A 13,871-nucleotide genomic window follows, 5' to 3' on the forward strand; every position below is an offset into this window, starting at 1 on the left:
ATTGCGGTGTATCTCTTACAGACATCGAAACGCTTTCATACGAAATATCATAAGTACTGTAGCTAATTTCAGTCATCATTTCTGGAAACTAGAGATATCTCCCTACTGAAAAATACTGAAACACAAATTCCTTCAAAAGATCAATCCGGAGCTGCGAATTTAATCCGCTGTTTCGGTTTTTAATTCGAGCTTTCGCTGATGCACTACTCTAATTAATCGCAAAATCATGCAAGAATAAGATAAAATTGGTTTTAAAACACGATAAGCGCTCTCTCGCATAGCTCTCACTAAAACCAGAACGTGGTAGCTCAGCTCAGTGCAACGCTGAACCGAACGCTCCTCACAGCCCCACACAAGCTGATGTTCCATGTCGCCATGCATCATCGTCCGCCAATCGCCGAGCTCGTCACGACGTCCGCCCGCCCGTCAGACCTAGTCTGACGCTGTGTGGAGGGGAACGCGGCTGACCAATCCACGAACGTGACTAGGTCCTCGACAACGATGTCGCGTCATTACCTACCACAGCCGACCATGGGTTTTGTGATACCGACATCGCACGCGAGGCAGGCTATATGCATTGGAATGGTTTTCCCAGAGGAGATTGAACAGTGTTTCGGATGACGAACTGTTGGATGTTTCTAACAGTGCTGCATTATTACTAAGTTGAATGGTGCCATGTGAATAGGACCTGTGCACCCTGTAAATGTGTTACAGGAGATTCTACAACAAGCGTGTTGTATTGTGTATGGAAAATATACCCGTTCCCTTTCACGTGTGACATATGTGGTTTCCATGACAGCTTTGACAACAGTTGTCAGCTGCAAAAGTAAACACCAACTCATCGCTGGCTTGGCACGTGACTGGTGTTTATTTCGAGGCGCGAGCCAACACATGCTGTGTCGTCATACAGTGGAACTATTCGTCAGTCTTACGTCATTGGACTGTGTGAAGGCGAGCGTTCAGCGCCGCTTCTGGGTGCACTGTAGGTAAAGCAGTTTCTGTTTCTCAGTAGCATTAATGATAACGTGATTAACTTATTAACGTTATCTTGTTGATTACATGTGTTTACAATGCGCTCGCAGTGAATGATGAAGTTATGTAAGCATATGTCATCTCTCTCTCTCCCTCTCGCCCCCTCTCTCTCCCTCTCGTCCTCTCCCCCATCTCTCTCTCTCTCTCTCTCTCTCTCTCACACACACACACACTCCCTCTCTCTCTGCGTTCGGATCGTCAAACGGACAGCGCTTCATATCACCCCCATCCCCCTTCCAATCACTTCCGTGTATGTCAGGGTGTTTTACATGAATCTCCTCTGTCAGCTGTTGTGTCAGTGTCAACGTTCATAGTCTCATAAATTTCGTCTCAAATCATTCACTCATCATTGCTACAGGCAGGTTGACATTTTCGTAGTTCGCTATTACTATACGTGAAATCAATAGCACATCCATAATGACATGTATCTGCACATAGCGTTCAGGTCAACGGGAAAAAAGACAACATTGACGTTTTGCTGTCGGAATCGCGATTACTACGGAAAACGCAATCAGGTCATGGTCGTAATATTCACGGCGATTCACATGATCAAAAATGGCGATTCTAGCACTGCTCCAACTGTCGGTGGCAGCAGAGACCATACACCATCTATTATTGCCATCTATTATATGGTCTCTGGTGGCAGAGGAGAGAGGTGTCATCGGTTTGTGTGAACATAATTTGCTATTATGTGACAAAAAATTTGTTACATAAGCGAAGAATTTAGGAATGAGTGAGTGAGTTTAGTTTTACGCCGCTCTCAGCAATGTAACAGCTATATGACGGCGGTCTGTAAATAATCGAGCCTGGACCAAACAATACAGTGATCAACAACATGAGCATCGATCTGCGCAATTGGGAACCGATGACATGTGTCAACCAAGTCAGCGATCCTGACCACCCGATCCCGTTTGTCGCCTCTTGCGACAAGCATAGTCGCCTTTCATGGGAAGCATGGGTCGTTGAAGGCCTATTCTACCCCGGGACCTTCACGGGTCCGAAGAAGTTAGGTATATATTGTAATAGGTGTTGTGATCTCTATCTCTCTTTGGATACGTCTAATACGCACGCGGGCACACACACACACACACACACACACCTGCTCCACCCCCACAAAACCCGCGTCCGCCAGTGAAATACATTACCAGTTTTAACATAGTCAAGATAACCTCTGTTGAAATGCGCATTGGTGTAGCGGTAAAGCGATATGTGTTATTAACAATAGAAGTAGAGTAACGCTACATTCGAGACGACCTTGAACCAGCGAAAAATTGTGTGTTCTTATAACAAACAAACCCGACAGTGCTCTAAGGGAGGAAGACATTACAGTCTGGGTTATGACAGACGAGGATCACGAGGTGATGGGGGTGGGGGCTGGGGGTGGGCCGGATTAGGTGTACTATATGTGTGAAATGTAGTGTACAGTACACACGGGACACTTGTGAGGACCACGTGTAGCGGTCACGTTCATAAGTTCAAGTTAAATGTCCATATACCTCAGCCAGGAATGTTTCGGAAGTTACTTTCCTCTTGTCTCTCAGTTCTTTTAAGGTTTGAAATATATACTGAGGGACAAAAATAAGGGATCACATGAAAGCACAAGTGTTCCTTTATTTTCCAGGTTTCGCCACAAGTATCGTATCGCATAGTATGTGAAGAAACCTTATCTTTTCCCCTCAGTATGTTTTGGCCACTTGATTGATAAGGCTGTGACGGGTACCACTTTATCCACGTGACAAGGGTGGCCTGACGTGCAGTAATCTGATTTCAAGAGTTGCGGTTCCTACTGTACCATGATCTGCTGGTCTGGGGTTCAAATGCACTGACTCCCCAGCTTAGATCCGTGATCGAGATAAAATCGCGGGCAAAATAGAAATGCCCACACTAGGAAGCTGACAAAAAGTTTTAAATGTTTTTGAAATGTTACGATGTTGAAGCAGGCGCTAATGCTCTGCAAACTCCTCCTCTAGCTATTCCTTGTTAGTTTCATTCTTAGCGACCAGAATGTGGATGTATACAGTTGACCCTGCCAATACCAGCATCTGTCCAATCCGGCAAGTTGTCAACACTGGCATAAAATCTCAGTCCCATTGTGACTTGTACATTTATCATCCGGCACATTGCCAAAACCGGATTATTTCTTCAGTCTCATTGAGTGCCGGTTTAGACAGCTTCCATTGTACTTTCTTTTGCCCGAAAGTGTAAAACTGGTAATCTGTAAAAATTCAACCAATACTCGTTAACATAATAGAACACAATAACATTGTGATAAAATGGGCAGCATTGAGAAGTGCCATTGAAAGATTACCTTTATCCTGTAGGAGATATGCTAAAATAGTCCTAGTAAATTATTGAACGTAACTTGAAACCATGAGAAATGTCAGTTCACAAATGCTAATACTGAATGAAGCTGTAAGTTCAATGATTTCGCGGTTGCCATGGTAACGGGAATATTTGTCTTTTCTATCGGTAAGTGCTGTGCTTACCTAGAATTATAGAGATATCTATAAATGTTAGCGTGAACAATCAATCACCTTAACAACTGTATGTTGATATTATTCGTTTACTGTCCACAAATCAGCTAGGATAACGTTTTGACACAATCACTATGTTGTGTATGAGAGACAATATCGTGGCAGTACCATCATCTCATTGGCAATAGATAGGTGACGTCGTCATGTACCTAGAACACAACGTCAGCTGTGGCGACATCGCATACATCGGGAAAACGTCAAAGTCGCAGGTGCAGCAGTTAAAGCTGCTGTGCAGAATGTCGACGATGTAGGAGCACATGATGTTTGTAGGGAAAAGCTTCATCATCATCATCATCATCGTCGTCGTCGTCGTTGTCGTCCCCACCACCATCATCATCATCATCACCACCACCACTATCATCATCTTCATCTTCATCATCATCATCATCATCATCATCATCATCATCATCATCACCACCACCATCCTCCACCTCGTCCTCCTCCACCTATAAATGTATAGCTCCGATATCCAGCTCATCTACTCAAGGGCGCTTTATCTTTCCCTCAGTCACTAGATGTCAATCTCAAGGGCGCCTCATATTATTAATCTCAGCTCCCTTGGAATCATACAGCTCTTGCTGCCACTAGGCCCGGAGGGTTCATGTGACTCTCCCATCCTTGATTCTGCTTTCAACGCCGTCAGAAGCATGCGGCCAGTATCTTATCTGTGTATTTGTTCAGATGTTCTCATCAACATAAGATATGCAATCGCATGACTGAAATATTGTCCATGGGATCCTGTCACAAAGCAGCCTTTACTAAGGTTAACCTTTTTGACTTAGTGCGGTGTTTAAGAATGGGAGTTAAGGTTAAGTTTAGTAAAGGTTGCTTTATGAAAGGAGCCCTAGAGTGGCGTCAAACAACAATATCTCACCCGCTCATTTAATACGTCAGGTATATAATCGAGACATTTCGGGTTAACAGGTACCAGAGTAAAGGGGTTTCACGATAATACATCAATGAATATGTATCGTTATGAGATCTGCTGCTGTATTCGTGATAAGACCCGTGAATATCCGGGGTAGAATAGGTCTTCAGCAACACTGCCTTACCACAAAAGGCGACTATGTTTGTCATAAGAGTCGAGAAACGGGATCGGGTGATCAGGCTCGCTGACTTGGTTGACACATGCCGTCGATGCCCAAGTACGCGGATCGACGCTCATGCTGTTGGTCACTGGAGTAAAACTAAACTCACTCACGTTACATCACCAGCTGACACACTTCACCGTCCACGCCAGGTACACGTCAGTACGCCAACACGTGTAAGTAGATAAAGATCTTCAGCATCACGTTCCCACCATCGCTGTAAATTCTCATGTACGCGTCGTTCTTGTAACCGCTGCAGGCAACGACTACGCACACTTTGATACAACTTGTGTTCACATACAAGGTCTCATCTACTCTCTCACTGATGTGAATGGCATGAACACCATTTGAAAAAGCGTGATGGCCTGGCGTCAGGCATGTGGCGTCCTGTCAACATATGTTATTTTTTGTCTCCGATCAAAACCAAAGAAGCTGAAACGTTGGCTGACTGAAGAAATAGTGTCGAGGAGCTTTTGAAAAATTATTCCCAGTCGTATTTCATTTTCAGACACAGTGGATCACGTGTGATCGGAATGCATATCATGCATGTACACGCGCTGAGTAATACATACCATTAAAAAGTAGGGGGTATTCCACATTGCGAGCGTACCACTAGCCAATGCATATGTATAGAAAAAGTACTACAGAAAAATACAGATGAAACATTTCCAAAGGAACGGAATAAATAATCACATTTTCCCTCAATTTCGAATATTTATCTGCGATGTCACTTATTTCGACATAAACGCTATTCACTACGTGAGTCTTGTTGGTATTTACTTCCGTATCTGTCGTCTTTGACGTTGGCATCACTTTTTAATAAGTGTCACACTGAACGGTACGAGATTTACGGCACTCAGCAGGGTACCACGCCGTGCGCTGACAGGATCTGCACGATCAATACCCTCGTCTGTCGCACCACTTTAAATCATAGCTTTCAGTAATCTTATTTTCTAACTTATTTTCTAAGATGCTATTTGTCACAATTGCTGACATTATTTATCAATATATCGCCACGAAATAACTCGTGATCGAAAACGATCATCCGACTCTTAGACACGACCGATATGGAGAGACACGACCATCTGCCATTAGCACATCGAGAGATAGGGAGGTGGTCGGTCATCACGACGTTGGATTGGGTTCGAATCCAGGACGATACATACTTGAAGTTATTCTTGGTTGTTTCCGGAAGGTGACTAAAGGAGGTGTTAACATCTCTGACATGATACAGAACTGCCAAATTGAAAACAAAGCTAACAATGATTATGACAGTCAACATGTCCCCGATAAACTGCTGGTCCCCGATATACTGCTGGTCCCCGATATACTGTTGGCCCTCGATAAACTGCTGATCTCCGATAAACTGCTGGTCAAATGAAGTATGCGTACAAGAATTATGAATGTCTAAGCTTGTTACAAATACATGGATATTATCTGACATAATGGTTCTAATTTGAACCCTAATGCTTGTAACACTTTTTTTTGATGGTTAAATACAGTTATCGTGTGTCCAGACTGCCAAAATTGCGACTGTATTGTGTTCAGAACTTTTCAGTCAGCTTATTTTCTGCAGCATGTAAAGAACTATAAATTATTTACCGTATTTTCCCGCCTCAACACAATCTAAGGATATGTCAATGGAGTAATTGGCTATCTAGCATTAGAAAATAGCAACATTGATGGCCGAGTCAAATGGATCGTGGCTGTTTGACTTTATGCATTTCATATTTAAGAGGATTCCATATTAACGCACTGAACAATCTTTTTCAGATTTCCTTTTACCTCCAAACAACCTGACCGTGTTATCAGCAACAAGAACACGTGCACATTTATACTGGATTGTACCACCTGACACCCCTTACATACTCCGATTTGAACTCACCTACGACCTAGTTGATTCTCCCATCGGGAGGTACAGTGTGACACGCGGCATCCATGGTGACCGACGTCAGGTGGCGCTCGTGGGGTTGATTCCGTGTCAACGTTACCGCGTCTTCATGGTGTCTGTAGGGACGACAGGGACGACCAGCAACTTCAGCAACAAGGTGGAGTTTACCACAACAGCGGGTAAGTTGCTCGCCATGTCATAACAGGTTCTAGCCAATCACATGGGGGTGCTTTGCTGACGTCATCGTTTTGTCATCTTATAATGTTTCTTTTCAGGGCGTGGCAATTTGAAGTTGGTGATAAAGTGATTACCACACGTTGGGATTACCCACATGGGCATGATATGACAGACAGTAACACACTTACAGAAATCAACTCTCACATTTATCTCTCTCTCTCTCACACACACACGCACGCACACGCACACACACACACACACTGCTTGTCCAACAAGTAAGTTTCATGCAAGGTCTTCAAGGAACAATGACCTAGGAGAAGGCACTCTGTCTGCGTATGACTAACTGTGCATGTATCACTTGAACAGCCTGTTAAACCAATATGTTAAAGCATACAACTGCTCGGGAAGCAAAATAAGCCCTTGTCAGTCAAAAAAGATAGGATCGTGTATCTCATAATGAGAAAATGGTGAGTCGCTTTTGGCTCGTCACCAACTTGCAATCTCATACTCGTGTAATAAGAATGCCAGTAATAGATGCAAACAAGTCACGGTGACAGAAATGTGTCACGTGACACCTAGTTTCCGTGGAATGCACTTCCGGAAACCTGTGATGCTTTAAGAGGGCGCTCGGCTGTGGAACGGCATGTCCCTTACATCCTGACGCCGTTTTAACGTTTTGGCTGGTAATCAAGACTGGTCATTCTCAGGCATTGACGATCTGGGATGTCAAGTCTTACACTGGTTGCCCATAAAATAATGAGTTTAGCCCGTAGGTGCTATCATGAAACTGCTCATCAACCCAATGAGTTGGTGACGAAACATGTTCCATCGAGAGCCAGACAATGTGGTTGTCAACATCTATTGGGCATCCGAAGACGTAAATTAAAATCGTTTGGTTTCCGGTCTTGATACCAGCGCGGTATTAATGTACCTATTATATTATTCTTATTCTTATACTTCATAAGAGAACAGCACCCCAGCCGGAGTGTGTGATATTCGCAAGAACATGAATAGTATAGGATATTTATATAGTGCTTGCTGAAGGCGCTGAGATATATTTCCCTCGATCATTGGATGTCAATATCAACGGCCCACTATATTATCAGTCTCAACTCCCTGGGGAGTAAACAACTCTTGCTACCTCAAGGCGCACCGAGCTATTTGTAGCGGTTGCATCCTATCGAGGTACCCATTCACAGCTGGGTGGGCTGGGACACATGGTCACATTACTTCGTCCAAGCTTACAGCACGTGCTGTACCTGCAAGTAGGTGTTTGCACGTATTCATGGGGCCACCATCTGGTATATATCAACGGATTCGTGGGTTCTTTTAAGTGCACAGGGTTGTGTTCTGTACACTAGGGGCTGTGACAACACGGGAAGAGTCTGCACACAAAGCTGACTCCAAGGCTTTAACACCCGGTCACGGGTTTTGGGAACACAATCTCGACATGTGCATGGAATGATCCAAATTTGACTGTTTGAGATATGACTGGAATATATACATCCTTGTCCCTGATTTATCGAATGATGAACTTGGTTATGGTTGTCAGTTTGGACTGAAATACAGAAACGTAAATTTCATTGGAATGACGAAACGAAGTTGGATACTTTCAAAGTCACGCCATCGTCTGCCAGATGAAAGTGGCCATCGTTGTCGTGATGCCGTTGTCAGAGTGTCCCTGGTTGACAAACAGCAGTCTCCCACGTGTTGTTTCTAATGAAGCCAGATACATTATTAAGCATAAGTTTCGACCATTGATTTGTTCCATGCATTCTATGTGATCAAGAAATTTTCTGTAAAAAAACACGTTGGAAATTATATTATATTACAGCCATAAAACCTTTAATAATGATATTGATAATTAGTTTTTCGCACCATATTCAGTTACCGTAGATAATAAACAGCGGCAGTCAAATACATCTGTTACCATGTCAGCTCAATATCTAATTTCCCGGAATTATGTAATATATATATATATATAAATATATATATATCTCCTTCCATACTCTACGTGTAGTCACGCTAGTTTGTGCTTCATCCTCATTGCGGGGTATGATAAGGTGCTACTAGTATATTGTAACCCGCACTGTAAAGCGTTATTTATCAAGCGTTCGGTATTGGTAGTCTTGTTGTTAAAGCTCTCGCTTGTAATCAGATACTGGTTCGACTCCCGCTGACAGTATGGCCGTGGTAATGTCACTTAAATGTAGGTGACTGTCAGGGTTGGACGCCATTCAGTGTTTATGAAACATTTGTTTCTTCCGGAAACAAACAGGGCATTCTTTTTTCATTTACCTCTTCCACATATAAAATAATGGATATCTATGAATGAACGACAAATATATTTGTTCGATATGCTTGAAATACTGGCTGTATTATAATGAAACATTATTACAGACGCTTTGTAACTGTTACTTCCTGCCTGTGATTCAAAAGAATGGCAGGAGCTGCCGTTAGTGCGGACGGTCCAGCAACCAACTGTTACACTGGCCCATGTCAGCGTCCGGGTTCACGTTTGACCCCACTAACTGTTTATGACGTAGGAGTGGGCTAGCTGGATCGGGTGGCCAGGTCTGTTCTTGACATGTTATCCGACGGTCTGCGTGATTTCTGCTCAAAGTGATCACAGGATTGTCTGATTGTCAAGTCCTGCCGTCAATTAAGGATGTATTGTTGGAATGGCTGTGAAACAAAATATTTATCTGTCCTTAGATGCAACGATTTAAGGTATGCGTTAATAAAATTTAGACTAGGTAAATGAAGGAACAAGAATGTCCATTGAAAGGAATGAAATAATCTATCCATCATTCAAAGAATCAGTAGAGAACGAAATTCATTTCACTTTTATCTTTAAATACACCAGCCTATTACCTGTGACTCAACACCGCTCCCGATATAGCGTATAAAATCATTGTTGTGTCCGTGCAATGAACAAAATATCAGAAATCGGTGATGAAATGCTGAACAAATAAGTTGCAGTTGTAATTATGCTTATGCATATCTCTGTAAACTGTGTGTGCACCATTGGCCTTGAATACAATAAAATTCTGCTTTGAATAGAATAAAAAAACCCACCCCAGGATAGAACCATTTAATGACTAGTTCTGTTGGAGTGGCTCCATCTCAGATTGCATATATAGTTGGGCCAACATTGGCAGACAATGGCCCAACGTAGGTAAACATTGGGCCAACGTTGGACAAACGTCTGAGATGGACCAATACATGTATAGAACTATCTAATCCCCCAGGAATGGCGCATGTTGACAAAGATCAGATCACATTTATCACGTGATGTAATGGGCCGGTGCAATATTACATATCGCATGTTGATACTAGATTTGGCTCATTAAACAAACGTGTCGTATTGGATATGGTGTCGGGTACTGTACGGCATGAAGTATATTCTCGTCACGGTGGACAGGGCGTTTGGCTTGTGCCGTAGTTTACACTTACAAACAATTAATTAACAAAGTTCACCAAGGTCAAGGTCGCGTGACTGCACACATGTACACATTATTTTAGGAGAGACAGCTGCAACATGTAATAAAAACCACATCCATCTGATATATCGTCAATGTTTACTCAGAACACAACTGAATAGTCTTTATATATATATATATATACCAATTGATTTGGTGATATGGATTTTCCACACCGGACAAAAGCCGGACCAAACCACTTTGCGAGTTGCGTTTTAAAGACTCACTGTACACATTCCATGTGTATGTCGAGGCCAGTCCAGGCACTCAAGTCATGAACGATGATTCAAAATGAGTCACGCGGTCGAGCCTGGCGTCCATGAGATCGACCATAGGTTGTAGGCGCCCGGATCTTCACTGGGTGATCACATCGACAAAGTCGATAAGCTCATATCACCCACATGCAGTCAGACTTACACAGACTGGGTTACATAAACTCGATACGTACATAACACACATACAGGTAAAGACTTACACAAACTCGATAAGCTCATATCACACACATACAGTTAGGCTTACACAGACGGTTGCCCAGTCTGCAGCGTTTAATCCCTGTACTGTGGGTACCGTGTCACTACCAAACTGGAGTTGTAGTCTGTCGCTACAAGCGCAAAACACCGACGTCACGTAAGGATAAAAGCACGTGGTTAATTGTGGTGAAACTGCAAAACAAAACAGTTTTATTTAATATCATATAATCATGTGTTGCTGGGGTTTTGGGGTTATTTTGTATGTTTGTTTTTGTTTCTGAGATATACTGAGTATATGTGTAGATAAGGCCCCAGGCATAACAAATCCATGAACATATGCAGGCTATTTGTGAAGCGATAGCATTTTAATCGTGAGGAAAAGTATTGTGCACTTTCTTACTACTATGAGTAATCTGAGGGTCTTTCTTGTTGGGGGTTTTGGTGGATTTTAAGTGGAAATACACGCACAGCACATGAATTGTCACATAAAGTTTCACAAATTGCCTTTTGAGTGAGAAGGTTTACTATCGACCACGAACAACCAGCTTGTTTCAGCTCTATCGCAGCCTGTCAACCTGATGTGGAGTTAAAGTCGGAATTCCGATGTATCGGTCGTTTGTCGTCAAATCCAGGAGCGCAGCAAACGTAAAAATCTGGTTGAATCACAAACTCTAATCTACTCTTCCCGTTAGCCAAACCTAAACAACATTAAGAAGCTGTTTCCATGTAAACATCCTGCCATCACTACAACCTTCATGTTACATTGCATCCTGCACATCAGCACGAGCCACGTGACCGTACAAGTATGACGTATTTATATCACAGGTATCTAAATAGGAAGGGAATAAATTGTACATCACGCTGGTTTTCTTTTCACCCAGATGAATTCTGTAATCAACACCACTGCCAGCACGCTGAGTCTTTTGAAGGAAACATTACCCCTCCAGATCTGATGAAAGACGTATCAGATTGAGCCTAGTCCTGTGGCATACTCGTTACAAGACATTTATTGATTGAAACATACACGTGTTCATTTCATATTGTATTCATATGTCAGTACATCAATCAAGCAAAACAATGCCTATGAACATGCCCCCTTTGTTAGTTGCTGATTTGAACTTCGTCCGCCTGTTTGAATGTCTTCGCAACTGACTGCTTGAGGATTTCCCATTTTAAAGAGACTTTCATAGATAATTGTCTGTTCACATTTGCCATTTCCTTCATGGAACAAATGAACCTGTGAATGTGTCCTTTAGGCAAATGTCATCTTGAACTATTGAGTGACAACCTAAATGAGAGTTAAAAAATCGATATCAGAAAGAAGAGGCATTTAAAGATGTTCATATTGTATTTCAAACTGCATTGGGCGCAATGACACTCCCATAACATAGCATGAGTCTACTTACAGTCCAGGAAAGCCCCAAGCATTATACATGTGTGGATATGTTGTACTGTGAAGCGTTTCAAGTCAGGGGTCATCTCAACATTTTTGAAATGCTTCACGGTACAACACATCTAGATATGTTGTACTGTGAAGTCGGGGGTCATCTCAATTTTTTTGTACTTTGTTTAAAAAAATCCTTAATTCGCGCAATGACACGAGGACCTGTGACGACACAGTCTTGGCCTATTGATTTTTATTATTCGGATGTCATCTGTTCCTTGTGAAACCATTCAATGGTCCTCCAGTTCCAGACAATGATTGGTGTACATGTATCATATATAAGACCTGGTAACTAATTCTGGATGAGATGTAGTCATTTTAACTCACGCTAACATCAGTGATAAGTATACACACTGGGACAATTACATCTGTTTTTACTACAAAAATACTTAATCCGTGAGCACATCGTGTTTTTCAATGTCGTTTAAAAGATCAAAGATCAATTCGAAATTTAATCTGCTATTATATGCGATTACTTCATGTTTTTTTACATTTAAATCTTTGATATCAATCTTGTCAAGTAAATAGCTAAATCATTAAAAATGAATTTATCACCATGGATACCGGTACTTTTTAATGATGGATGTTTTTGCCGAAGACTTTATTCATGTGATCGTTTGTTGCTGGCGATATCCAACTCCTGGTCACACAGTCACAACCTTGACCGCCACTCTCAGACTGACTAGTTCACTTCCATAACCCAGCCATCCACCGTGCACCCCGGCACCGAATGCGTCTCGGGGGTTCGAATCCTGTTTATAGCCATTTGCAGATTAATGTCTCAAACGTGGGTTCGCCGAAGTAAGAGACGTCAACTAGCAGCCTCACAAAGTGTTCATCCCACATCTAACATTTTATTACAAAACAGAAATCCATTTCAGCGTAGCATCGGATCAATTTTATTCACTTGTGACAGTCATACTAGTCCATTTCCCCCGGTGTGGGCCCGAGTTTTGTCCTTGGTTCCCGCTGTGATTAATTCCTGAATATCTCCTCATGTAGATCAATTCTCCTATTAATACCTGTCTACGCAACGTAATAATTACACAATGAACTCACGTGTGTCTACCAAACGTCGAGGTACGTCACAACTAAGATCGTATTTCTGATTATTTCCATGAAGATCTCCTTTAAAGGTTCTCTGAGGAAATGTAAATCTTAATCCTCCCTTACTCCATCGATTAGCCATCAGTGATGGGATCGGGTCCCAGGCAGCAATCACCAACGTGCTGGTACAGTCATCTGCAGTTAGCTGTAAATGTGCCTCTCTGGATTCATCTTGTTTTTAATGCAACAGCCGCTTGGTCATTACAGTCTGGTCAGTAGATATGACCCACCCACTGACCAACATCATATCCAGCATCTATAAACATCCAAATCTGCTGACAAAGCAGTGTGCGGAATAGTTTCCAAATGTTGCTTGCCAGTCGGGCTAGCTTTCCCTGAAAGTTACCACCCCACAAAATAATTCACTGAATATAGAAACTACGCAAAGGCTTACATATCATCAAAACAAATAAGAAAATACATGTCCGAATTTCTGAATCATTTTGTTTGTGTTCCAATAACTTAAAACATCATCATCAGCTGCTAATATGATGAACATGTTTATCGGGTCAAACTCTTTCATGATTTAAAAGTGTATGATAAAAAAAAATAAATAAAATTAACAAGTTGGAGAGAGTGATATATTTATAAAATGACCCCACGAAGTCTGTAATCAACACCACTGCCAACACGCTGAGTCATTTGA

The 13,871-nt window shown here is 42.2% G+C and overlaps 1 protein-coding gene across 1 annotated transcript in view; it reads left to right on the top strand.

The window, feature by feature from the left end:
• Positions 1–523: 523 nt before the first annotated feature.
• Positions 524–13,871, top strand: part of LOC137268522 (uncharacterized) — a 90,200-nt gene continuing 76,852 nt past the window's right edge. Inside the window, exons 1-2 of the mRNA XM_067803092.1 lie at positions 524–982; positions 6,428–6,724. Of these exons, the coding sequence (XP_067659193.1) occupies positions 793–982; positions 6,428–6,724 (487 nt within the window). The 5' untranslated portion in view covers positions 524–792. The remainder of the gene's footprint in view (positions 983–6,427; positions 6,725–13,871) is intronic.

This window comes from Haliotis asinina, chromosome 16 (genome assembly GCF_037392515.1).
Source record: "Haliotis asinina isolate JCU_RB_2024 chromosome 16, JCU_Hal_asi_v2, whole genome shotgun sequence".
NCBI classification, from domain to species: domain Eukaryota; kingdom Metazoa; phylum Mollusca; class Gastropoda; order Lepetellida; family Haliotidae; genus Haliotis; species Haliotis asinina.